Source organism: Dicentrarchus labrax, unplaced genomic scaffold, assembly GCF_905237075.1.
Source record: "Dicentrarchus labrax unplaced genomic scaffold, dlabrax2021, whole genome shotgun sequence".
Classification (NCBI taxonomy): domain Eukaryota; kingdom Metazoa; phylum Chordata; class Actinopteri; family Moronidae; genus Dicentrarchus; species Dicentrarchus labrax.
Genome location: NW_026136714.1, coordinates 10,746,132 through 10,771,100, shown reverse-complemented (window position 1 = coordinate 10,771,100; position 24,969 = coordinate 10,746,132). Strand labels below are relative to the sequence as shown.

The 24,969-nt window shown below is 42.1% G+C and overlaps 1 protein-coding gene across 3 annotated transcripts in view; it reads left to right on the top strand.

The window, feature by feature from the left end:
• Positions 1-19,685, top strand: part of LOC127375588 (transducin-like enhancer protein 1) — a 21,255-nt gene extending 1,570 nt beyond the window's left edge. The window contains exons 3-20 of one of the 3 annotated variants that reach the window (XM_051421617.1): positions 787-850; positions 1,643-1,687; positions 5,069-5,131; positions 5,274-5,348; positions 8,524-8,743; positions 9,074-9,090; positions 11,606-11,719; positions 11,936-11,989; positions 12,190-12,339; positions 12,458-12,596; positions 13,100-13,299; positions 14,906-14,982; positions 15,167-15,416; positions 15,646-15,893; positions 16,134-16,281; positions 16,405-16,555; positions 16,887-16,963; positions 17,478-19,685. In XM_051421617.1, the coding sequence (XP_051277577.1) occupies positions 787-850; positions 1,643-1,687; positions 5,069-5,131; positions 5,274-5,348; positions 8,524-8,743; positions 9,074-9,090; positions 11,606-11,719; positions 11,936-11,989; positions 12,190-12,339; positions 12,458-12,596; positions 13,100-13,299; positions 14,906-14,982; positions 15,167-15,416; positions 15,646-15,893; positions 16,134-16,281; positions 16,405-16,555; positions 16,887-16,963; positions 17,478-17,585 (2,200 nt within the window). In that variant the 3' untranslated portion in view covers positions 17,586-19,685. Of the gene's footprint in view, positions 1-786; positions 851-1,642; positions 1,688-5,068; positions 5,132-5,273; positions 5,379-8,523; positions 8,744-9,073; positions 9,091-11,605; positions 11,720-11,935; positions 11,990-12,189; positions 12,340-12,457; positions 12,597-13,099; positions 13,300-14,905; positions 14,983-15,166; positions 15,417-15,645; positions 15,894-16,133; positions 16,282-16,404; positions 16,556-16,886; positions 16,964-17,477 lie in introns of all 3 variants that reach the window. The other 2 variants (XM_051421616.1, XM_051421614.1) reach the window with 2 other exon arrangements.
• Positions 19,686-24,969: the final 5,284 nt, after the last annotated feature.

The following is a 24,969-nucleotide window of genomic DNA, read 5'->3' as shown; positions in this document are numbered from 1 at the left end:
CCAGAGGGTGGCGTGTGGGCTCAGGGTTTCATAAATCACTCCTTATTTTCCCGTGTGTGTGTGTGTGGTTGTGTATTGGGAAAAGTCTGCCTGAGTACGTGTGCAGTTGTGTTTTTCTTTGCTTTGTGTATATGTACTACTTTTACTTATTTGTGTTGTCGGGGAGGGTTGGCCGCAACAGGTGAAAAGCTACCGACCTAAAAACAGGCTGCTTTGTTTCCAAGTCACATCCTGATTCACACATGCAAAGAGCAGGGTTAAACCAAACATCCTACAGCCAACAGACGGTGGTTATAATCATTCGCCAGAAAGCACCGTCTTCTCCATTTCACTTTCATTTTTCTTAAAAAACAGCCTTGTGCTCTGCTCTGTTAAGCTTTGTGTTTGCATTTTTGGATGCTTTAATTTAAAAGAGCAAAAGGAAAAGAGGGATCACAGGGAACATTAACCTGTTTACTAAGTTGTATGCTTCACCATTGTTAAATATGTATTGTAGGAAAACTTGTGTGTGTGTGTTCAACATCCTCATTGTTTATTCTCAGTGCGAGCAGATGTTTTAGACAGGAGGCAGACAGTCATACATCTGTCTATGTCCTAAATACTTGCTGATATTCACTCATCGGCAGTGAAACTTACTGTAAAACCAAAACAACTAAATAACCACCCACAAGGGCTCATATATATATATATATGCTGCTACTTTACATTTATGGGCTTGGCTTGAATGAGATCAAGTTTGCTTAACTTGAGTTGAGTTGTAAGTTTGTGTATTGTTGTGTTTTTCAGTCTCAAGCTGGAGTGTGAGAAGCTGGCCAGTGAAAAGACGGAGATGCAGAGACACTATGTCATGGTGAGATCCGCGTGATACTCAGTTCATCCCCCCACCACACACAACATCACATAGTGAGGCTGTTGCCCTGCTGAAGTGTCCTTGAGGAGGATGCTGTGTCCCCACCAGCTTTATATGTTCTGTAGCCGAACTTTCCTCTTTCTAAAGGCTGATGAATGAAATATTTTATTTGAGGATTACGTAATTGCTGTATCATCTGAACAAAGGGAAGAGGTATAAAAGGAAAACTGCACAGCAAAATTAATGTTACACCTGTTTTTGTTACACACAGCGTTTCCCTTACTTAGACATGCTAATGGAGATGATTAGAGTGTCAGATTAGACTCTGTTACGACTTTGCAATTTGTGAGCTGGCTGATTTTTCATTTTGATTAAACCAAGCTCCTGTATTTCAGCAAACCCATCATTTCTCTAGATTGAATGGACAAGGTTCTGTATTTCTTTTTCCTTTCCAAAGATAAATGCAAATTCATAAGGTCAAAAGAGGTGTGTGTGTGTGTGTCTAAGGCCTTTAGTCTTGAGAAACAAAGAAAAAAAATGTTCGGAATTCTTTGCAAACATACTTGTCTACTTTTCCTTTATGGTGACGTTCCTGCACAGGTAAAAAGCAATTGATTTGGGTGCTGTACCTTTTAAACAAAGTTCGATTGCTCTGTGAGATTGACCTGGTGTGACACTCTATTCTCAAAATATCTGAATGCCTGTTTGTTGTCTCCAAGATCACACGTTCTCGCTTTTTATTTAAAAGGTTCAGAATGCCTTACTAATCTAACACAACTCTGTCCTCTGCAGTACTACGAGATGTCCTATGGCCTCAACATCGAAATGCACAAACAGGTATGTATGCTTATCTGTCTGCCTCTTGTCTACTCTCTCTCTCTCTGTCTTCCTGTTTGTCTCTCTTCCTCTCTCTCTCTTTCCCTCCCTTTCTCATGGCAGGGTTTTGATGTATTTGGTGTGTGTGCCTGTTGACGTGTCCTCGCATTTGTGTGTGTTCTACTGTATTCGTGTGTGTGTGTGTGTGTGTGTGTGTGTTTATTCGTGATCGATGGGGCTCTGTCTCCATTTCCCCAGTTAGGGCCGGCCGCCTGAGCCCAGAGGCAGGATGAATGGCTCTGTAGATTGATTGGTGCTGTCTAGGGGAGCGGCCTGCTTTATTACATTAGAGGGGCAGGGCTGGGGAGGGCAGAGGAATCGATCACGGTGAGACCGGCAGAGGAGAGACAGTGGAGCTCTCCCTTTTAGAAGCAGGGAGGTGAAAAACACACCAGCACACACTTTAGTAGGGCAGGCGCACAAGTGTGCAAACACAAAATGCAGAAAGGACACTCACCTATTGTAATGTAAGGCAAGGACGTTTATGTACAGCCATAAATAATGTATCCAAACACAAGGATGGCACAATTGAACACACTCACAGTAATGTACACACAAACACAGAAAGTCAAACATGTTTATACATGAGTACATACGTGGACGCATTGAAAGGCAAGCGTACAGTGTAGCCACATGGGTGAGGGAGGAAAAATCTCACTCTCTTTCTCATGCACACAGACACACATTTCCCCACAGGAGTGGTGCATGGCTCAGAGCGTTTACCAGTAATTACCACAGCTATCGACCAGTCAGACCAGAGGAAATTGGAGGTGGATTGGCCTGGCTGCTTCACTGAGGAGTGGGGATGCTTCCTCGACTCTCATACTCCCTCCCATTAGTTTTTGTTCTCCTTCTCCTCTTGTGTTATTCTCGCCCTTTTACACCCCAAGTTCTGTCCCTTTCTTTCCGCCTTCCTCAGTCTCCATTTAAAAGTATGGGATCTCTTCCTTCTTGTGCTACACCCCCACCCCCACCATCGTTTCTTTTTTCTTGGCTCCTCTTTCGTTTTATGTCCATGTGAAGCTACTGTTCTTTCATTGTGAGGGAGATGCATCTCTTCCTATTGTCCACACACACACACACACACACACACACACACACACACACACACACACACACACACACACACACACACACTAAAACTCCAGGGGAGGTCATTAGCTTGGGGCTGCAGTTGTCAGAGCAACAAGCTTCTGTGGGCGGGGGGTACGGGGGATCCACAACAACCCACCTCCTGCTGGGAAGGTACGGGTTTGTGTGTATGTAGTGTGCCAATAATGCTCCAATTATATGTGTAATGGAAAGCCTGTTCTGTTAGCACACTGTGTGTGTGTGTGTGTGTGTGTGTGTGTACACTTGCATCGTCTCTCCTCAACTTTTTCTTTACCCACTCTCTCAATTATATCAATATCACAGTGTGGGTGTCGCACCATAGCAAATCTTCAATGTTGTTATTCAGGACACATGAGTTGTGCGCTTTTGTTACCTTTATTTTATTTCCTCCAAATATTCTTGAGTCATAATTTGTAATGATGGCTCACTCGGGGATTGCAGCTTCAGGTATTTGTGGCCTTATCTGTTTGATCCTTGTTAGTTTTGTCAGTTAGCTTAGTTAGATTGGTTGAGCTGACCTGATAGTAGTTGTTCAGACTATTCTCAGACGGCCTAATCAGCGAGCCTTTATACAAGACTAATGATAGGCTTACAACTCAGGATTCTGAGAAAGGACTTGCAGGTAAAGTCTGCCTGACATTATAGTTATTATAGTTCTATTATAGGCGAAGCAGTTACTTGTTTTAACTTCGAGACTCATTATGGATGGGCTAGTACTTTATTTAGCTCATCTAAGTACATAATTGGCTGAATCAGGATCAGTAGTTCAGCAAGCTAATAGGTCTGTATGTGTTTGACAGAGAGGTCCAGTGAGAGGAAGTATGCTACGTGCTAAAGAGGGCGTCTCCATCATGTGAGCTGTTCATGAGTTATAGAACTCATTAAAATAATGTATAGTGGCGATATCAATCGGTCTGTCAATCAGTCACTTTGGCCCAGACTGTAATATCTCAGCAGCTACTGGATGGATTGAGATGATGTTCTGTACATACAGACATTTCATTCCCACTTCAGGATGAATTGTAATAACTTATCCCAGAATTTTCATCTAGCATCATCATGAAGGTCAATGTTTTAATTTGTCCAATACTTTGGTTTTTGATCAAATACATTCCCATCATCATTAGCTGCTAATTAGCTAATGCTAGCATAGTAACAGACTAAACTAAGATGTGTTAGCGTTTAATTCAAAGCAGCATGATGCCTTAAAGAACCGCTAGTGTGGCTGTAGGCTCTTTTAATGACAAAAGAATTGCAGCAATATCCACAAGTCTCTTGCGCAGCTGATGGTGGAAGGAAACTGACAAAGTAAGTAAAGTTTGTTTGGCAATTTGTAACTCGAAAGTGTCTGAAAAGAGGAAGTCCTGTATATTATCACATCCGGTGACGTAATTGTTGGGACAGTAAAACCCCCATAGATTGCCGAACGTCCTTCAGCTTGAGAACTGTGTTTTGCTCTTGTTCACTGAGTTTTGAAAAGTGTAATTAGTTTTCAACACAATGATGAAAATCCTACAACTTTTTCCAAGGTATACGCATAACAACAACACATAGCCCTTTTAAGCCTTCACTGTGTATCTATTTATGTGGGATGTGTGTGTCTGATGAGCCATTACTACGTTTCATGGCTCCTCCAATTCCCTCTTCACCCTGGCCTTCTTCGTATCAATTTGATTGGATGATATGTAATATGAGTCCCCTTATCTGATTTGGTGCCACTGTGGGGGTATCTGGTTTCAGCCAATTGTTGCCACCTCCGGGGGTTTGGGGGGCAGGCGGATGTGTTGGCATGGATACTGGGGGAGAGCAAATGAAGTTAGTTGCTGATGAGATTATGGTGAAGTGCTGATGGGAAGAGGGACAAGAGCACAGAGGATAGAGAGAGAGCAAAAGAAATACAACAGGCAAGAGAGAAACTTGAGCTCATGCTGATGATTAGAAAGGAAAATCTCATTGTACTGTGTGTGTGCGTGAGTGATGCTGAAAATGGCACACACTGGATTTGTGTGTAGAGAGAAGTGGATGGGTATTGTATCATAGACTGGTTGGGGTTTCATTGTGTGCGTACGTGTTTGTCCGCTTGCCGTGGAGGCGGCAGTTTCCAGCGCGTTTGTGTGTGCTTGTATTACTTTATTGGTGTTACTGAACAGCTGTCTTTTCTAAATGAATGTAATTATGTTATTAACAATTAAGTCTCTTTCTGTCTCTGTGTGTCTCTTCCTCCATCAGACGGAGATTGCCAAGAGACTAAACACCATCTGTGCACAAGTCATTCCCTTCCTTTCACAGGAGGTAAGTATGTGTGACTTTGAGCTACAGACTGTTTTTTATGCCATTTATATACTTACGGCTATCTCTGCTAGCTTTACTGATAAATCAGCCTTCTTACTTTTTGTCTTTAGCAACATTGTGTGTGTGTCTGCGTGTTTTGCAGCATCAGCAGCAGGTGGTCCAAGCCGTGGAGCGAGCAAAACAGGTGACCATGGCAGAGCTCAATGCCGTTATCGGGGTACGTGGACTGCCAGGTCTTCCACCCAGCGTGTGTATTCCTCTACTTACTCTTTACTAAACTGTACTTAAATCAACTGTATCTGTATTTCTGTGTGTACTCTCGGTCCAGCATCTCTTTCGTATTTTGTCAGTAGTGTCATTTAACCTCTCAGATGCTTAATGCGACACAGTGGAATGTGAGGCCACAGTCGTAGGGCTAGTGTTGCGATTGGAAGAGCGTATCATAGTTCACTAACAGCAGTAAAAGATAGGGTAAACGTGAGAGAATACTATACTATAAGATACTCTGAAAAACACACAACTGTCTATGCTTTTTTTTCATTATTAGCTTGTATTGTAATAAATAGGAACAAAGACATACATTTTTTCACTTTTTATTTTTTTTTATATATATATATATATATATATATATAGTGTACATGTGTATTTATGCTTTTATTTATTCATCATTTCATGTTTTTATGTGTTTTTATGCGAATGTGTATGTGTTGGCTACCTGTTGTGAACCAAATTGCCCCTTGGGGACATTAAAGACATTTCAATTCAATTCAATAACTCAAACACAACAGCCGAGCAAATCAAAGTAATTAAATATTTTTTTCCGGCTTTTATTTGAAACCTTTAGAATCACTACTAAAGCAAGTAAAGCTGTGGTTCTGGTGTTATAAATTACACACCTGCACAAAAAAACTACATTGAATTGACAAGCACACTGTGTTTTATAAGAAATGTAATTATTTCTATTCCTTGATCACTAAACCAATCTCAAGGGCATGGAGATATATATATGTGTTTAAACCCAGTAGAGAATAGAGGATTTGAATCGGTGGGAGAAGTGTGATGGGAGGTGTTTATTGAAAAGATGTCGTCAGCCTGTGATGAATGATGTTCACTGACTGGCTTTTCAGATTGAGAAGGGATTGGCACGGTGAGTGTGAAAAGAAGTTAGAAAAACAAACTTTTCGCTTTTCGCGGTTTTGCTCTGATGTTTAGGTAAAGAGAGACACAGAGTGGAGCTGTCGGTGGTGACTTTTTGGGTGGGATGGGGTGGTAGTTGAGAATACCCTGCTTTATAGGAGCCCATAGGGGCTTGACTGGTGGGAGGTGAGGCCAGGGGGTTGAGTTGAAGGGGAATGTGGGAAAGGGGGGGGTGGGGGTCTTTATAGCTTTAGCTTAGCAAAAAGTGGGCAATGGGTTTGGAGAGTTAAATGTGAGGTGGGCTTGTTAGTTGGCGTGGACTGATGGGGGGTCTGTCTGTGTGTGTGTGTGTGTGTGTGTGTGTGTGTGTGTGTGTGTGTGTGTGTGGCGATGGGGGAGAGGTGGATTTGGCAGTTGCTGTTTGAGTCTTAATTGCAGGGATTTCAGTGTTTGTAAAAGGGGGGGTCACGGCGTTGCCCTTACACTCCCCTCTTCCCCTCTCCTCCCGTCTCCCACGCCAGCCTGTCATTCACCCCGTTTGTGAGTTAAATGAGTGTAATGAAGCATGTTGCCCCTACCTCAGCGCGCGCACACACACACACACACACACACACACACATACACATGCATACACACGCACACACACGCATACACAAGCACACACACTAACATCCCATGATAAACTGGGCTCCCCTTTCCTCCACCAATACTTCCCCTCCATTTACTCCCATCAGGGGTCGTGTGTGTGTGTGTGTGTGTGTGTGTGTGTGTGTGTGTGTGTGTGTGTGTGTGTGTGTGTGTGTGTGTGTGTGTGTGTGTGTGTGTGTGTGTGTGCATCTGTTTGTGTGTGTGTGTTTTTGCATCTGTTTGTGTGTGCGTCTGGGTGTAGCAGAGCGTGCATTTCTGTTCTCCCCAGAAAACAACAGGCAGGGATAGGATGGTTGAGTGAGGGTGTGTGTGCCTGCCTTGTTTATCTAGATTCTGTGTACGCATGTTAGTGTGATCAAGTGTGACGTGTGGGTGTGTTTATGTTTGATTGTTTGGCAGGCGAGCCAACTCTGGGAAATTGAGTGTGTGTCCGTGTGTACAGGCAGGCATGGAGGTTGAGGCTAAAAGACTGTTTTGTTGTTTTGCTTTCATTCATCGGGGCAGGACGCAGAGAGTGAAGGATGGATAGAGGGGAAAAGAGAAGGTGGGGGCTCAGGAGAGGGGGAGTGGGTTAGTCAATTAGGTGAGATAAAAGTCGGTTTGACCTTCAGCACTCCTTCCACCCCTGCAGAGTCGCCTCCTGTGCCCCCCCCCCCTTCCCCACTCCTCTCCCTCCTTCCTCCTCCCCTCCCGGTGGCGAATCAGTGAGCTTGGATTCCCGCGGCTACTGTCTGAGGAGGCAATAATGATGTTTTGGAACACAAAGGCATTTCACGCTCAGACGAGCGCCTGATTTGGTGTGAAAGAGAGAGCAGGGCTGCCAGCCAAACTCTCTCTCCCTCTTCTCTCTCTGACCCTCTTCTCTCCCTCTCTCCTCCCCTCTCTCCTCAGCCACCTCACTCCCTCACAAGACCTGACAGTGCAGGCAGCAGCTGGGGCTCTCAGCTCTCTCCCCCCACTTCTCCGTCATTCCTCCTTTTCCTCCCCGTTTCCCCCCACCCCCTCTTCTACCACCACATCCTCAGGCTCTGGGCTGTGATCCCAGCTGTCAGTATTGTTCAGTGTTTGACCCCAGAGGGGGTGTGTGTGTGTGTGTGTGTGTGTGTGTGTGTGTGTGTGTGTGTGTGTGTGTGTGTGTGTGTGTGTGTGGGGGGGGGTGGGGGGTGTTCACCGCCTTGAAGACTGCAGCAGCTTGTTGAGGTGGTGTAAACCCAGACACCAAAGAAACTGCCCCATCTGTTGAAGACGTGAATAGGGCCAAAATCTCTATTGATTAGGTTACAGAGTGCTATTGATTTGTACCTATTGGTGTCTCAGTTTCATTCACTGATGCTTGAGTTTTAAGTGTCAGGTGTCATTTTTTTGGCTACACGGGCCAAAGCAAAACTAACTTTGGTGTGTTTTTAGGATAAAACTGCTGGTGAATATGACCACTATTGGTCAGTCAGCATATACTGAGGACTGAATCAAAAATGCACTACTCCATTAGTTTAAGATATATTACCAGCTTTAGGCCTGCGACACACATCCCTGAATGTTCCTCGTTTTTTCTCTCAACTCAACTAACAACTTTGTTCTCTTTCTATATTTTATCTCTTGTCTTCCAGCAGCAGCACCTATCCCATAACCACGGTGGTGCCCCTGTGCCCCTCACCCCTCACCCTGCCGGCCTCCACCCCTCTCAGCTGGGTGGTTCGGCTGGTCTCCTGGCTCTATCAGGAGCACTTGGTACTCTTCCTCCCCATCTGGTGGGAAAAGATGGTGGTGATAAAAAGCCCCACATGTCCGGACCAGACTCTCACCCTGCAGGACCTGAACACCTGAGAGGTGAACAAACACACACCCTCCACCACCTGAAATAGAAAGAGGAATTATCCCCCATCCTTCCACGTCAGCCAACCCCCCAGTTGGCTGACGTGGAAGTTTATGAATGACAAAAAAAGTACAGTTCACTTTTAAACCAATGGTTAATGGTGACCAAAGTTGTTTGAGCTGCTTCAGAGTCAGTTTTCTGTGTGAACGTTCTTATTTATACATATAATTAAATGTGGAATTTCTAACTCATTCTCCTTCTTGTCTATTTCATTTTGCGTTTTGCTCTGCTGAACACCCAACCCTGTGACCTCAACCGCATGTATGCATTTCCAATGGCAATAGAGCGAGAGCCCGGCACAGTAAGTACTTCCTCTTTCTGCAGCAATGTTTACTGTTCTGACAAACCACTCAGTTTATTTTCTTGTCTCTCTTAAAGGGATAGTTTGGTTTTGGGGAATGTGACGTTGTTCTTAGGCGCAGTTTGACTTTTAGCTCAACAGTGAGATTAGTCCGTCTTAGCTCCGTTGATAGACATCTACAGGACGAGTAGCTCTACTCAGGCTGTAGGAAAAAAAATATTTAAACTGTCTGCCCTAAGTAAACTACAGTGAGTTTACATATAGAATTTCCAAAAAATCTAATTGTTTGGAATTGTACTTAAGGAATTATCTACTGTTGGTTATGTAGGAAAAACAGTCCCAAAAAAACATTCCATCGCTTTAATCCCTTCTATTCAACCAAGGTCATCTTTGGCCAACCATGCAGTTATGTCACGTGTAATGGTATTTTATTGAGAATGTAGTATCTAAAGAGTCACAGCACTCTTTCTTAAGTCCCATTAAAACTAAGACTTGAAACTTAAACTTATATCCCAGTAAAGTCTTGCTGTTGCTGAGGCAGGCATTCATTTTATAGTATTACTTGTGTTTTTCTATTTTTTGCTGCTGCAGTCACCCAATTTCCCCTCAGGGATCAATGAAGTTCACCTCTCCATGTCATTATGCATAAAAGCACTGTGCTGTTTTTTTTTACCTCTGTTTCACACCCAAATAGCTTTCATCCTTAAGTTGTATATTTTTGACTGTCAGTTTTAAAGTGTGTGTGTGTGTGTGTGTGTGTGTGTGTGTGTGTGTGTGTGTGTGTGTGTGTGTGTGTGTGTGTGTGTGTGTGTGTGTGTGTGTGTGTGTGTGTGTGTGTGTGTGTGTGTTTATGTGTGTTTGGGGATCTCTCTCGGGTAGAGCTTTGGCCTGCCTGTTTAGTTCTGCCCCAGATCTGCTCTGAACTGTTAGGTTTCCTTTCTCCTCCAAATGAGCTTTTTAGCATGGTCACACACACACACACACACACACACACACACACACACACACACACACACACACACACACACACTCCTCCAGCCTAGCCTGCATTGTTGTGCCTATTTAACACCTCAGTGAGCAGATTACCCCCTTCTCCCCCCTCCCACCGCCCCTGATCCCGCGCTTAAAGACTCTCATTGTGTTTAATATCACCACCACTGAGAGGGGAGGGCTTGGGAAAGGGAGGGGAGGGGGGCAGCAGTCATATGACACTGAGCTTGTGTGTGTGTGTGTGTGTGTGTGTGTGAGTGAGAGAGAGGGAGGGAGTGAGAGAGGGAGAGAGAGAGGGAGAGAGAGACCATGCTAAAAGCGAACAGGGGAGGGAGGGAGGGATTGCTTATGTTTTGCGGGTCAGTGCTCCTGTGCTCAGCTCACTAAAACCTTTCAATAAAGGGGAGGAGATGTGAGGGAGGGAGGGAGGAAGAGGGGAGGGCGTGAAGGAAGGGGCCTTTGGCAGAATACAGATTTTCACCCCCCCAACCCTCTCTTTCCCTCCCTTGTCTCTTGTCACCCTTTCTTCTCCTCCACACTCTCACACCCTCCTTCCATCCTCTCTGTCCTCTAATCTCATCCCCTCCCTTTACCCTTTTTTCTCACCCTCCTCCTCCTCTCGTAGCTATTCCTCCTTCATTTACCCTTTCCCCCCTCAAAGCCCAAGCGCTTGCTCGCTAGATGTGTGCATGCGCATACGTGTTTGTGTATGTTGGATGCACATTTCATTGACAGGCTGAGACTATAATGGACTCAACATGAAGCTTTAATCCATTAACAATAGGATCCGTTGGTCAGGAGGCCGGGGGGGCGCTGTGTGTGTGTGTGTGTGTGTGTGTGTGTGTGTGTGTGTGTGTGTAGTCTTGGGACACAGGGACACAGGAGTGTTATGCAAGTAATACACACACACACACAGTCTGTTACACACTTGATCATACACACCGGCTTTTACAGTCAATTACACATTATACACACACGCACACACTGACACATACACACACACGCATAACTGCAGCCAGGGCAGCTTGTCAGAGCCAGGAGAGGGAGCACTGATAGATTTTGAGAGCCACTTAATGTAATCATCAACTTCAGAGGTGTGTGGTTGTGTGTGGCTGCGACTGACTTTGGTCAAGTGAGAAAAGAGGTTGCTGTTTAAGTGTTAGTGCTGCCTAATTCATGCTTCTGTGAACTATTAACCTATTTGCGAGTAAGAGTCTGTTTTTCTAACCTGCTCTACACATGGCTGAATAGCTGTTGTAATTAGTGGTAGATGGATCAGACGGTTTAGTGAGCTCATGCAGAATGCACACACAACAAAGCACAATCTGAACTGTAAATGGCAACATTGTCTCACCTCTGCAAATCCGTTTTCTTGTTTCCCCCCCCTCCTTTGTCCTCCAAACTCTCCTTTCTCTTTTTTCTATTTTCTTTCTACACAACCTATCTTATTTCTCTAATCTCACTTCCTCTGCTCTCCTATCCCTCTGTGTTCTGTCCTTCTACTCCTTTCTGCTTTCATCTACAGAGTAACTCCTTGCTGCCAGAAAGTCTTAGGAACTCAGATAAGCGACGTAACGGACCAGAGTTTCCAAATGACACCAAAAAACGCAAGGTGGAAGACAAGGACTCAAGCCACTATGTAAGAAATGGTTCTTCTAACTGTATGTTTGTTTGTCTGTGGTCATTTGCACATGCATTTTTTGTGTTTGTACAGATGTATCAGTCACACATTGAATGTTAAGAGTGACATATATATTTCCAGTTGGTTATTTACTTGTAAGTTCCTTGTAACTGTCTTTCAGCTAATCAAAGGACAGTGTTTAATGGTGTTCTAAGTGATTGTCCTCTTTTGCAGGATAGCGACGGGGAGAAAAGTGATGATAATTTAGTGGTGGATGTCTCGAATGAGGTCAGTATGTTTTGCTGTTTGTTATTGTTTATTAATAGTCGTGAGGACTGTGGTTGTTTCTTGTGGAATGTATACAGTCCCTTCTGAAATGAACCACAATATATTCACAGTAAAGTCTTGTATCCAGCAAAATGCCAACATCACTTTTGTGCAGCAGTTTTGTTCTCAGGTAGTTAACTGAATCCTTGTTCCTTCACCAGGATCCAGCCTCCCCTCGTGGCACGCCTCTCCCCTCACCAAGAGAAAATGGCCTGGATAAAGCACGTCTTCTCAAGAAAGACCCCTGCAGTCCAGCCTCTACTGCATCATCAGCTAGCTCCTCCTCCCTCAAGTCCAAAGAGATGTCAATGGTAGGGATGGACAAGACACATTTGTTTAACTTGCTTTAGCATATAGTTAGATATAGATATAGATAGTTACATATTTCTAAAGTGTCGCTCTTTTGCTCTCTCTCTCTCTCTGTGGCAGCGAGACAAGGCAGGTACACCTGGACTAAAGTCAAGCACACCCACACCAAGAGGTGACTCCACCCCAGGTCCGAGCTCTACTCCTGGAATCAGGCCCAGTCTGTCAAAACCCCCCTCCATGGAGTTACCACATCCACCTAGTAAGTATAAACATCTATAAATTGTTTAAATGATACTTTGTGTTATTAATGCTAATTTTTGCCAGAAGTAATTAGATGTCTAAGTTACCTCCAGGAAAATTTAACCTGTATTAGAGGGACTTTGGGTGATTTAGGACGTTTTGCTTGCTTTCAGAAGAACTGTTGTAAGCCTTTAATCAGTAGTCGATCAATGTTTCACGGCACAAATTTACTTTGGAAAAACCTCATGCATGTGTGGAGTTCCCCAGAGTCTGGTTGATATGAAAGATAAATCTTTTGACAGCAAATCACAGTTTGGGTTAGAAATCTCCTTTTGCTTATGCTTAATTTAACTTTGCATCCCAGTCAAAGAAAAAATTCTAACCAAGAGTTAGTAGTAATGCCAGATGATTGTGTAGTGATCATAAGTCTGCAATTAGATATTTAATGGATTTTTAACTTGAATACACTCTTAGTTGTTATCAGCTTTTTAAATGTGCCATACTCTTTCCTCTCTTCCTCAGCTGCAGGTCTGCGGACCCCCCTGGCTGTACCAGGCCCATACCCGGGTGCATTTGGCATGTTGCCCCACGCAGCAGGGATGAATGGGGAGCTGGCCGGAGCAGCGGGGGCTGCGGCCTATGCTGCCGGATTGCACAACATGTCACCTCAAATGAGTGCTGCTGCTGCGGCCGCTGTAGCTGCGTATGGCCGTTCACCAATGGTGAGTGGAAAGGGGACTTGACTTATGTTCTGGCAAAGTGGTATTTCGTGTGTGTGTGTGTGTCTGCAAAATAGTATATTTTTTATATATATATATATATATATATATATATATCAACATAAGCAGTTTACTTTATATTGTACTAATTGTTTTTAATTGTTATTTAATTCTTTTTCATATTTTGTGTTGGAGGTAATTTAGTTAATTTAACAAAATCTCTACAAATAAATCTGAACTAATTATATTAAACACTCTTTATTGCATATCACCTTCTAGCAGTATTAAGTAGAGGCTCATTGGCAGGAATTTCAGCTTTAAATCTATGTAGAAGGACTTTTGTCAGGTTTGCACATCTGGATGCTTTTTTTAAATCCCACTCTTTGTGAAACTTCTCATTCTCTGTGAAACTGCATGGTGATTGTGAGTCAACTGAATAGAGTGCATTTTCAAATCCTGCTTTCTACTTCTACTGACTTTTTATAAGAGTGTTTTTTCAACAGAGGCTTCCTCTTTGCTGTTCTCCTGGGCAACGGTTGTTGTATATGCACAGTGCAAACAACTCAGCCATGAAACCTTGTAACCTGCTCTAGACAGATTTACAGCTGTGCTACAGTATATTCTTTCCATTTTCATTGATTGCACTACTCTGAGGGGAACATATGCTGAGTGTTGGAGACTTTCTTGTGTCCTTCCTTGTATTTGTACTTTTCAGTAACAGTAGATTGATTTGATCTTTTGTCTAAAAATTTAGTTTTTGCCAGGAAAATTTCAGCAGTAACGGTTGCACCAGTTGTGGCTTCTAGCCATTAAATTAAAATCTCCTGTCACACTTTGATTAATCACAGGTAATCTCCATCCAATTTATTAAGGAATGTCTAAAAAAGCTACGGCTGCAGCTGTTCTGCATTCTTATGAAGTCAGTTATTTTATATGAACTTAATTTAGATATATTTGTGGAATTTGTACTTTAAAATATTATACTTTGAATATTTTATTTTTTTTGTCAATCAGTGTTGAATAAGCATTACATCCACTATAATTCAGTGTTTTAAAATAATAAAATATGGGCAGTTAAGGGGTGTAAATACTTTTTATAAGCACTGTATATTTTATATTGCAATGTGTGGAAAGTGTCAATAGTTGCACAGCTGCATTTCTCCTGTCTGTGTGATAGTATTTATACAGTGGGTACGCTGGTGTGCATTACGTTCAATCGCCTCATCAGTCTTGGCTGTATTTGCATAGTGTTCATTACACTGTTTAAATAGGTTTAGTAGACTCACAGCTGTGAATGTGTCTGGGCAACACTTGATAGAAACTCAGGTTGTGTACTCAACAGCTGTGTGTGTGTCTGTGGGTCTGTGTTGGATTCGGGGGAGCACAAGTACTGACAGCTCTGCCTCTGTCTGTTTGCTGACTCTTAAACTTGTCATTCAGATGTGGAGTGTGTGTGTGCGTGTGCGCGCTTGAGAGTGTCTGTTTGCTTTGTGCTCATGAGTGTTTGTGTAGTGTTCCACAGGTTAGTATTGACTTGTGTGCATTTTGCCATTGCCCATGGGTGTGTGTTTGCACTGTGTTCATATAATGTCTATGTTCTCTCTTCAAGGTTAGTTTTGATCCTCATCCTCACATGCGAGTTCCTGGGATGCCTCCCAGTCTGACGGGAATCCCTGGTGGCAAACCGTAAGTGTGTTTTCGTTGGCTTGTATGTTTGAAGACTCATCACCTGAATTTCTCCGTGGAACGACTGATGTGTCCTAGAAAAACCTCCCTCTAAAAATAATGACACTTTCACTACTTATTTTACCTCTCTCCTTTATTTCTACCATCATGTTTAACCTCCTCCCGTCTTTCTTTGTATCATCAGTGCTTACTCCTTTCACGTGGCAGCCGACGGACAGATGCAGCCGGTGCCGTTCCCCCCGGACGCCTTGGTGGGCCCAGGGATTCCTCGCCACGCCCGTCAGATCAACACACTGAACCACGGAGAGGTGGTGTGCGCCGTTACCATCAGTAACCCCACCCGACACGTTTACACTGGAGGGAAGGGTTGTGTCAAAGTCTGGGACATTAGTCACCCAGGAAACAAGAGCCCGGTTTCACAGCTTGACTGTCTGGTGAGTGAGTCGCTGTGGTATACAGTGCAAATTGGCTTTTTTGTGTGAGAGTGTTAAGTGTTGTATTAAGTGTTTGTCAAAACTATTAAAACTATAATTTCTGCAGTGATTGTGCATGTCTGAAAAGAAAGATATTTGTGATATATTAGTCACACAGAAACGGATGTAGAAGTATAATATTGTATATATGCAAAACATTAAATATATTGTTTTGTGTCTGCCACGACAGAACCGAGACAACTACATCCGCTCCTGTCGTCTCCTCCCTGATGGTCGGACGCTGATTGTTGGAGGTGAGGCGAGCACGCTGTCAATATGGGATTTGGCCACGCCTACTCCCAGGATTAAGGCAGAGTTAACATCATCAGCACCTGCATGTTACGCTCTGGCCATCAGCCCGGACTCCAAGGTCTGCTTCTCTTGCTGCAGTGATGGAAACATCGCAGTCTGGGATTTACACAACCAGACACTCGTTAGGTAAGACAGACTTTAGCATAAATAAATCTGAATTTTAAGGACATCTACAATTACTGCCTAGTTTCTCTAACCACCTTTCAATCACATTATTGACATTCCTTAATTAGCTGTCTGCTGATTTAACCTTTGTGATAACAAGTTGTAGCACAAAGAGGCAGAATATTAAGCAGTAGCACTACAAGATTTGCTAGTCTGTGATGCATACTAACTGCAAAGCGTGTCTTTGTGTGTATCCTGCAGGCAGTTCCAGGGCCACACCGATGGAGCCAGTTGTATCGACATCTCCAATGATGGCACCAAGCTGTGGACCGGAGGCCTCGATAACACTGTCCGCTCTTGGGATCTGAGAGAGGGACGGCAGCTGCAGCAGCATGACTTTACGTCACAGGTACACACCTATCTCAGCAAACAGTGTTTCTAAATACCGTTTAGCATTTACTAATTAGTTGCAAAACTTTGTATTAAAAGTAGTATCCCCAGTAAGACTAACTTTACTGTCTGTCCTTTGCAGATCTTCTCTCTCGGGTACTGTCCAACAGGAGAGTGGCTCGCTGTGGGAATGGAGAGCAGCAACGTTGAAGTCCTTCATGTCACCAAACCTGACAAATACCAGCTTCATCTACATGAGAGCTGTGTGCTCTCCCTGCAGTTTGCCTATTGTGGTAAGAAACTGGCTGTCTTATTCTATTAAGTCCACATTTTTATTAATTTTCCCCTGCTGGCTTCATAGTCTATCTTAATATTATTACCTTTTAAAATGACTGATTTCCTTAATTAGATAGTACACCATAGAGGTAGACAGGAAACAAGGGAAAACCAAGGGGGGGTGATATGCAACACAGGTTACATTTTATCTTTTTAATTGGTTTTGTCTGTTCTATATAGGGCGTTCCTCTTTTCACTGTTTAAATATGTCTTGATAATGATGTCGTTGTCTAACTTTTTGTTTCCCCTGAGATTGCTTATTGTTTGTGTGTGTGTTTCTCTGCCCAGGTAAATGGTTTGTGAGCACAGGGAAGGATAACTTACTGAACGCATGGAGAACACCGTATGGAGCCAGCATATTCCAGGTTGGGACAACAGATCACTACATTCATTATACAATACATTAACACAGATAATATATAAAGCCGCTGCCTCTGAAGTTGCTGCTTCAGCTTAACAGGCCAAGCTGCATTTCCACCAGCACTGCACTGCATCAGTGACTACTTACCATGACGTGGTTATGGTGTCCTCAAAAACAGCACTCTCTACTGTGCATTTACAGTTTTGATGACGCATGAAAGTTGCAAAAATGCCTGCTGTTGGAGTGTGCAGTGAAATATTGTGGTATAGTGTGGTAACACATCCTGTCTCATATGCTACATCAGCATGTTTCACTGTGACAACATTATCAAACATGTTATCATGGCTACACCCATTCAGCAATATTGACTGAAATGAGAGCACCAGACATAATTATATTTTCTAAGAGCATAGTTTAAAAACCTTTAGGTACTGGATCCCACACACAGAAACAGTGATGATGTGATTTTCTTAGAAGTTGTTCTTTATTTGTAACTGACTTTTTCCCCTTCTTTTCAGTCTAAAGAATCATCCTCGGTACTAAGCTGTGACATATCTGTGGACGACAAGTACATCGTCACCGGTTCAGGGGACAAGAAGGCCACTGTTTACGAGGTCATCTACTAAACATATGGAAAGAAAGGGAGGACATTTTGTACTTTCCCTCACACCCGATATGTTTCTAGAGATTTTCGCATGGAGTCAGAAATCGCAGGCAAGAGTGACCTTGATGGCACCTTCTTTTTTTCTGTCACATCTGCCGAGGAGACACAGAAAGGAGACAAACATTTTACACGCACACATCTATTGTGCATGTATACGTGACTCCATATCAGCTGGGAATTAACTGGAACAGCTGGATGTTAATGGAAGGAGAGGAACTATTTGGATGTTCGTGTCTCGACTGCTTTCTGCTATGGACTGCACAGGGATCAGTTACAGGGACCAGACAATGACTGAACCAAAAGGGGGCAGAGGGAGAACACTGTACTGAACGTCAGATTTTAAAACACACTTCGAGTGTGACAACCAGGGGGCAGAGACCCTAGAACGAACACTCAAACCAGATGATTGAATATTGAATATGTATGTGGACGGAAACTGATAAAATAATGCATAGACGGAGGAGGAGAAAGCAACACATTGAGTGCAGAACATGTTGGTTTTTATTTTGTTCCAGACAGACAGTGCCCACAGCCTGTTGATCTCTCAGCTCTGACTCTCTGACCTTAGAACCTCAGCTTGCTGTTCTGATACGCCTACACTGTCTGAAAAAGTACCTTTTCTGTCTTAACAGTAAGTCCTATCCCCACTAACTGCACTGTAGTGGTAGCTGTCCACCTACACGCTTAGTACACACACACACACACACACACACACACACACACACAACACAATGACAGTTTTGAACATAATGAAGGCTGTGTTGATTTGTCTAGCATCATGCTGTTGTTGATTTCTGTGATGGGTTAGTTTGATCCTCGTGAAGCAAAGTGCATTTAAAAGGTAGAAAGATTTGCTTTCCAAAACCAAATAAGCACCCAGGGCAGGATCATACACTTTAAATGCTGTTACAGAACGTGTTGGTTGTTTTCTTCTTTTTTTCCCTCTCTGGTATTTCAAATGATTCTGGTTGAAAGACCAATTGGTGAAGGTGGAATAAGTTTCAGAGATTGAATTAATCGTCAAATTCCATTGATCAACCTCTTCTACTGTACCTGCAGCCAATCATTTCCATACTTGGCTGTACTCCACAGTCCACAAGCAACATAAGCCTTCATACTGGCAGAGCGAGCCCCACCTTTACTCAGACTATTACTGAACTGACATTAGTATTGGTAATCAGTCACATGGCCTTTTCCATGTGGTCTTGTTGAAGTCTAGGCGTGCCCCCTGCTGATAATGTTAATGCAGTTTGTTTGCTTGTGGTCTCTTTCACAGTAAGTTCATTGGTTGAGGTCCTAATGATTACAATTAATGCTCTTGAATTAAATGTTTTTCCCTTAATTTGAAACAGCCCTTTGGTTTCTGTCTTCACTGTTGTAAATTCACCCCGGCCCTGCCTTTTGTACACTCTCTCACACGATGTGTTACTGTATGAGATGGTTAATCACGCTTCATAAATGGGGACTAACTGTACTTCTAAAAAAAGATCATCTTGACAAATAAATTAATCTTGTGTCAAACAAGAGAAAAGACCTTTCTACCATATTCACTAAACAAACATCTGAAAATCAGAATTGTCTTTTTTTTTTTTTTTTACAAAATAATGGTCATTTATTTCTGCTAATGTTCTTGAATGTGGGACAATTGCCTTTGAAAAGTACAACTGTGTCATGTTGTTTTTTCACCTTACACAAAAGATTTAAGAATACCAGCTAGATTAAATTATTTGTCAAGATAGTCTCATAGAGAAGGTTAGCGAAGGTGCAGTTGTATTTCAGCTTCAGGAAGGAATCAGTCAGTTTCAGCCATTTTTAAACTCGTTAATTTCATGACATTGTGCTTCGTTTTTTTTAAATCTATTTTTGTCTGTTGAATGTTTGTAAAAATGTATATATCTGTTTTTTTTTTCTTACAGGACATGCTTTAGAAATAACAAACTGTTTTTGTACGTCTTTTACATGGAAAAGAAACGTCTAATCAGGAGAAATACTAAATGGTCTTAATGCTAGTTTATCTAAAATGATTGAAATATCTAGACAATAAATGTGGTTTTTTTTGTAACTGGAGTGGTCTTTGACTTTCTGGGAACACATTATCACCTCACTGATGAAATATTTTTGATCCATTGAAGGTAATTGCGATGGAAGCTTTCAGAATCAGCCTTGGAAGGTATTTTCAAAGGTATATTTTACTGAAACTCTAAACTGCTCCGTGGCCAGCAGAGGATAATGGTTGCCCTCATTTGGCTTTGTGTGGTTGAAGCTTGGAAATAAAATGTACTTATTACAGTGTAAAATCATCATACATCACAGTGTCAGGTTTAATGCTTTGGTACATTATTGATGTTTTCAATTAAAACCGAAAATCAGAAAAATGCAAATAAGTCACCTGGGGTCTATTATTTATTCATGTACACTAATAGAGGAAAGATTGATGAAACGACTTGAAATATAAAGGACACATTTCATTTTTATGTTATTTTATTTCGAAAAAACATATTTACTTGGTTTTCCTTTGGTTTCTTCAGGCAGCTCTTCTCCAGTACACAATGCTTTATTTACGACTAGAGAAGAGTTTTGGAGTACGCAGGCGTACACAAGTCTGCACCTCACTGTGTGTGTGTGGGTGTGTGTGTGTGTGTGTTTTCTCCTCCAGTTTTTTTCCAAAGATGCGAAGACGTGTCCCTGAATCCTGTTTTGCCTTTACAAAACGTCAACAGCCTTCGTCATTGTGGAGGTGATTTTGGTGATTTGTACTGAAGTGAGTCAGACCAAAATGTTCCTACAACATTACACAAGTTATTTATTGAAGCGAAATGTTTGCTGTAACTCAAACACAACTTTAGTGACTAAAATTTAGCTTCCCTCTATAAAAATGACATGACATTTATGTGGCATTATGAGTTATGCAAAGATATTTTGGTTTGAAAGTGCTCTGTATAATACATTATGTATGTATTACTGGATTAACACTTTGAACGTGAGTTTAATAGCATCCAGTAAAGCGAGTGCTTCAGTAAGGGCTGAAATTTACCTGAATGGCATCCAGCCTTTGCAGGTATTAATGTGTGTGACTCCACTTGACTGTGAATGATTTCTGCTGAGTGTGTGCAGCTTGAAAGGCTCTAGCAGCGTGTGTGGTGGTTGGCTGCTGCTACTGTAACATTATTTTTAATGAATTAACATAGCTAGACAGCAAGTCTGCTACAGTCTGTATGTTATTAAGCATAATATTTGTGCATTTATTCTGGCGGTAAAATTATGTCTGTAATTGAGTTTTCTCCCATGCTGCAACATGAAACGGGTCTCATTAGTTGGTCAAACGAGGACAAGATAGAAATCTATCTGAACCACAGAAAGTCACGTTTTCTCAGCATAAGAGCTTGTGTACTTACTACAAATCAGCTACTTCCTGGTCCCTAAATCAGAATACTGATTGTTAGTGACGGCTGAACTAATCAGGTTTAACTGGGAAATTGGATATAACACTTTTGCAGCAGTGTGATGACTCTAAAACAGTTTTCGCTTGCAAATCAAAAGGAGACGGTGTAACACATTTATTCAACATTGAATTACTTTCCCTGTTGAAGTGTTACTGCACAAACTTGAAAGAACCCAGCTGAGGGTTTACAGTGCACACAGGAATTTTTCAGACCCATTCAAATTACAAATTTAGTTATGTTTCAGACTTTAATTTTCCCCCCAAAAAATGACAAAGCGAACCTATCTTTACACCATGTGTCTCCAGCAAAGTGTCCGAGGGCGCCTTGTAGCCCACGAATAACCTATGAGTTCTGAGTCAGTCTAACCTGGATGTATATCACGTATACAGATTGTCTCCCTTTAAGCAGCCCTCACTCTCAAAAAGACTGGAGTCCTCTGCTTTACACAATCCTGTCTCGTATGTCTGTGGACAGTTCTCTCAACCTCATGGCTTGCTTTTCACTCTGCCAAACATCATCAGCTGGCAGACCTTATAGACAGGTGCCTTTCCTAGTTGGAAGTCTGATGAGTTAATTTAGGCATCGGTGGACTCTAATCGAGTTGTAGAAGCATCTCAAGGACCATTAGTAGAAGTCGGATGCACCAGAGCGGAAAAATCTGGGAAACTTAGGGTCTCAAAACATTCTGCACTGTGCACAGCAATCAGGTTTTTCCAGCAGAAATCTATCTCAGTTGGGTTTTTAAACGACTTGGTTTTGCTCGTTCCTACATGTCCTGTAGTGACACTGTATCTTTGTCTATCCTGTGAAACACATGGCCCGTCTACACTGTTTTCCTGCTTCCTCTCCAATGCTTCTAGGGTCAGCTCTGGCCTCTTGTGTTCCTGAATAGCTTTAAGTGGGTAACGGCGAAGAATGAAGAAGCTGGGTGGCCCACTCAACCAAAAAAAGGGATGTTTCAGTCTGCAGAAAAGAGAAGTTACGAGTGTGCAGTGTTTTTGTGGATTTTTTTTTTAGCATATGTGGTATTGATATGGAGGTATAGATAGTAGCAGAACAGAGCAGCTGTTCAAATGAACTGCGTGTTAAATAACCAAGTCCAATCCCCTGCTTAATACTAACACCCACAACAAACAGACTAGCTCTCTCTCTCTCTCCCCTGATGTAAACTGTAAATCTGATTAATTACTGTGAATGTATAATTCTCTGTCTATCCCCGGCTCTCGTACACAGACACTTGTGCAAACACGCACACACACAGACAGTGTTGTACAGTATGAGGTGATTATGTGGCAATTACAGCAGTCACAGTGACAAAATGAAAGCTGATCCTTGGAGAAAAAATGGAGGAAATGTCACTCCAAGTTTTCAGTCTATCCAGAGATTTCTGAGCTCTGAATCACAACGTTCTCTTTTGATCATCACCGCTGCTGCCTCTCCGATACACAGACGGATTATTCCCCCTAAATCTCCCAAATCCCTAATCCTATTTATCTCAACGCCACACAAAAAGGTGCTCTCTTCCCACTGCTCAGCTTATGTGTACAGTATGGATGTGAGTATACTTGTATTTCTACATTTATGAGGACCGGTTCAGGAGTTCAGGAGGTAGCGACATTTCAGGCTGTGCCCACTTTGAAAAGGCTCTGTTTTTAGATTTAAGACTAGGTTTTAATACAGAGGTAGAATTTCGATTTATACTCCTTTTAGTTATTCAAGGCTGGGGATCCAGACGCATACAGAAATACAAATTATTGTGTGATGAAGTGTATATGTACGATATATTGTTAGTGACACTATTTCATCTAATATTCATTCATCATTATTTGTTCCAAATGTTCTTCCTAAAGGCTGCTAGAGTCTGGGACAACCTAAATATCAAAAACAATTAATGGATAAAATAAAGGATAGATTAAATAAGGACATTTTCCTTATTTAAGTGGAAATTACTACTGCACGATGAGGTGAAGTAGATAAAAATAAGTTATGATTTCCACAATTCATCACACAATAACTAATAAAATGCTTTACGTTCTTTTCAAGCAGAATTAATAGATGTATTGGCCACCTGGGGCAGGCACATATCCTTTATAAAAAAAAAGCCTTCTTCCTGTAGACACATTCATTTCAAAGTCATGTTTGAATTTAAGTCAAATAGTCACTCTTCTTTTAATTCAGGGCTGGACTGGCACAAAATATCAGCCCTGGCATTCTTGGCCCAGACCAGCCCCCCTACACTCACCACCCACCAGTTCACCATTCTTGCGGACATTATCATGACATGGCACACACCTCCCTGCACCCTCCCTGAGAGCTCATGTTTCCCTGCATGCTACTCCCTGACATATCTTCAACTACACCTGCTCCTCACAGCCAGCCAACCTCTCCTCCTTCAACCTGTTGCTGCGTAATGGCGCGTACTGCTGTTGCTGTGGATGTTGAAGCTATTGCTGCATTTGGCAGCATCAGCAAAGGAGAGAGGATGTGATTGGGCTGCTGTCCTTTATAGGCCCGTCATATATATATATACCTATATTGTATATATAAATTGAGTGGCCCTTTGGTGCGTCGGCCCTCTGGGAAAATGCCCACTATGCCAGATTACTAGTCCCCTCCTGTTTTAAATTTCTGTCTCTTTATCTGATAAATGCTCTGCAGTGTTCACCAGCTAGTCACTGACTTTGTCTGTTTGTCGTTTGGTTTTATCAGAACCTTTTTTTTTTCGCTGAAAACAGCTGCTTGCTGCTGCAGAAAAACAACACTAAAGGAGCAGTGAGAGTGAACCAAAACAGTAAAGTTGTGGAGTGGAAAACTAAAACAACCAGAAATCTGCTAATAAAAACTCCACAGAGCTAGGAGAAACTCCAAAGACAGGTGGTTATTCTCACTACATTACACTTACAGTAGTTGTTTGATCCATTGTTACTGTAAGATTTATTTTATGAAGATAAATGACATGAAATGATAAATTTCTTCAGGTTTATTGAGACAATTGGCATAATGTAATTCATAGTAACTACATACATAAATATTTGTATTCTGTTCTATAATTTAGATGCGGAAGTACATAATATGATGCATCTTGCCTGTAATGTAGATGATGAAGTTTGGCGGAGTGATACGATGTAAGGTAGTGAGGTGATGTATTGCTGGTTGTTGGTTGGTGTTCAGTTGTCCTACTGTTGATGTTGCTTTGGCCACAACCAGATGCTAGTTTTAATACAGTAATGATCAAGTTCATAGTTAACACTAGGAGTATGTTACACCATTACGTTATAAAAAATATTGATTAGTGCAGCTTTAAGGGAATAAATGACAGTATACAATCTATATTATATATATATTTCTGATCACCAAGCTATCTTAGATCTCTTCCGTCTCTCGATTGTTTTTTTGTCTTGTGTACTTAACCTTGAGATGTTTAATTTTTCATCACTCAGAGTGAAAGTGAGACTTAACCATCATTGCAATGCTGTTTAAATGTTTGTGGATGTCAGACAGCAGAACGGTGGAAGGATGACCAGCTACAATACACCCAGATTAAATTGAATACACACACATATGAGCAGGGGATAATGACAGTGCAGCTGCTGGCAGCACGAATAAAACCAGGTCTTTAAAAACCATCTCATCCTGTTATGCTCTCTTCAAGCCTCCTCCGCCTCTTTTCCTTTCTCTACCTTTCTCTGCTCCTCCTCGCACTCTCATTTAAGTTTCCCTCCTCTCTCTGTTCTACCTTCTTCCAAAGCCTTCGTCTACCGAGATGTTTTCTTCTTTTCTTATTTCTTTTTCTCTTTTTGTCCCTCCAGGCCCCGCACTCCCTCCTTCCCTCATCTTTCTCTTTGTTTTCCTCAAGTTCCTAGTTATCTTTTATTTGGTAAACCGATTTTCTCTCCACCCCTC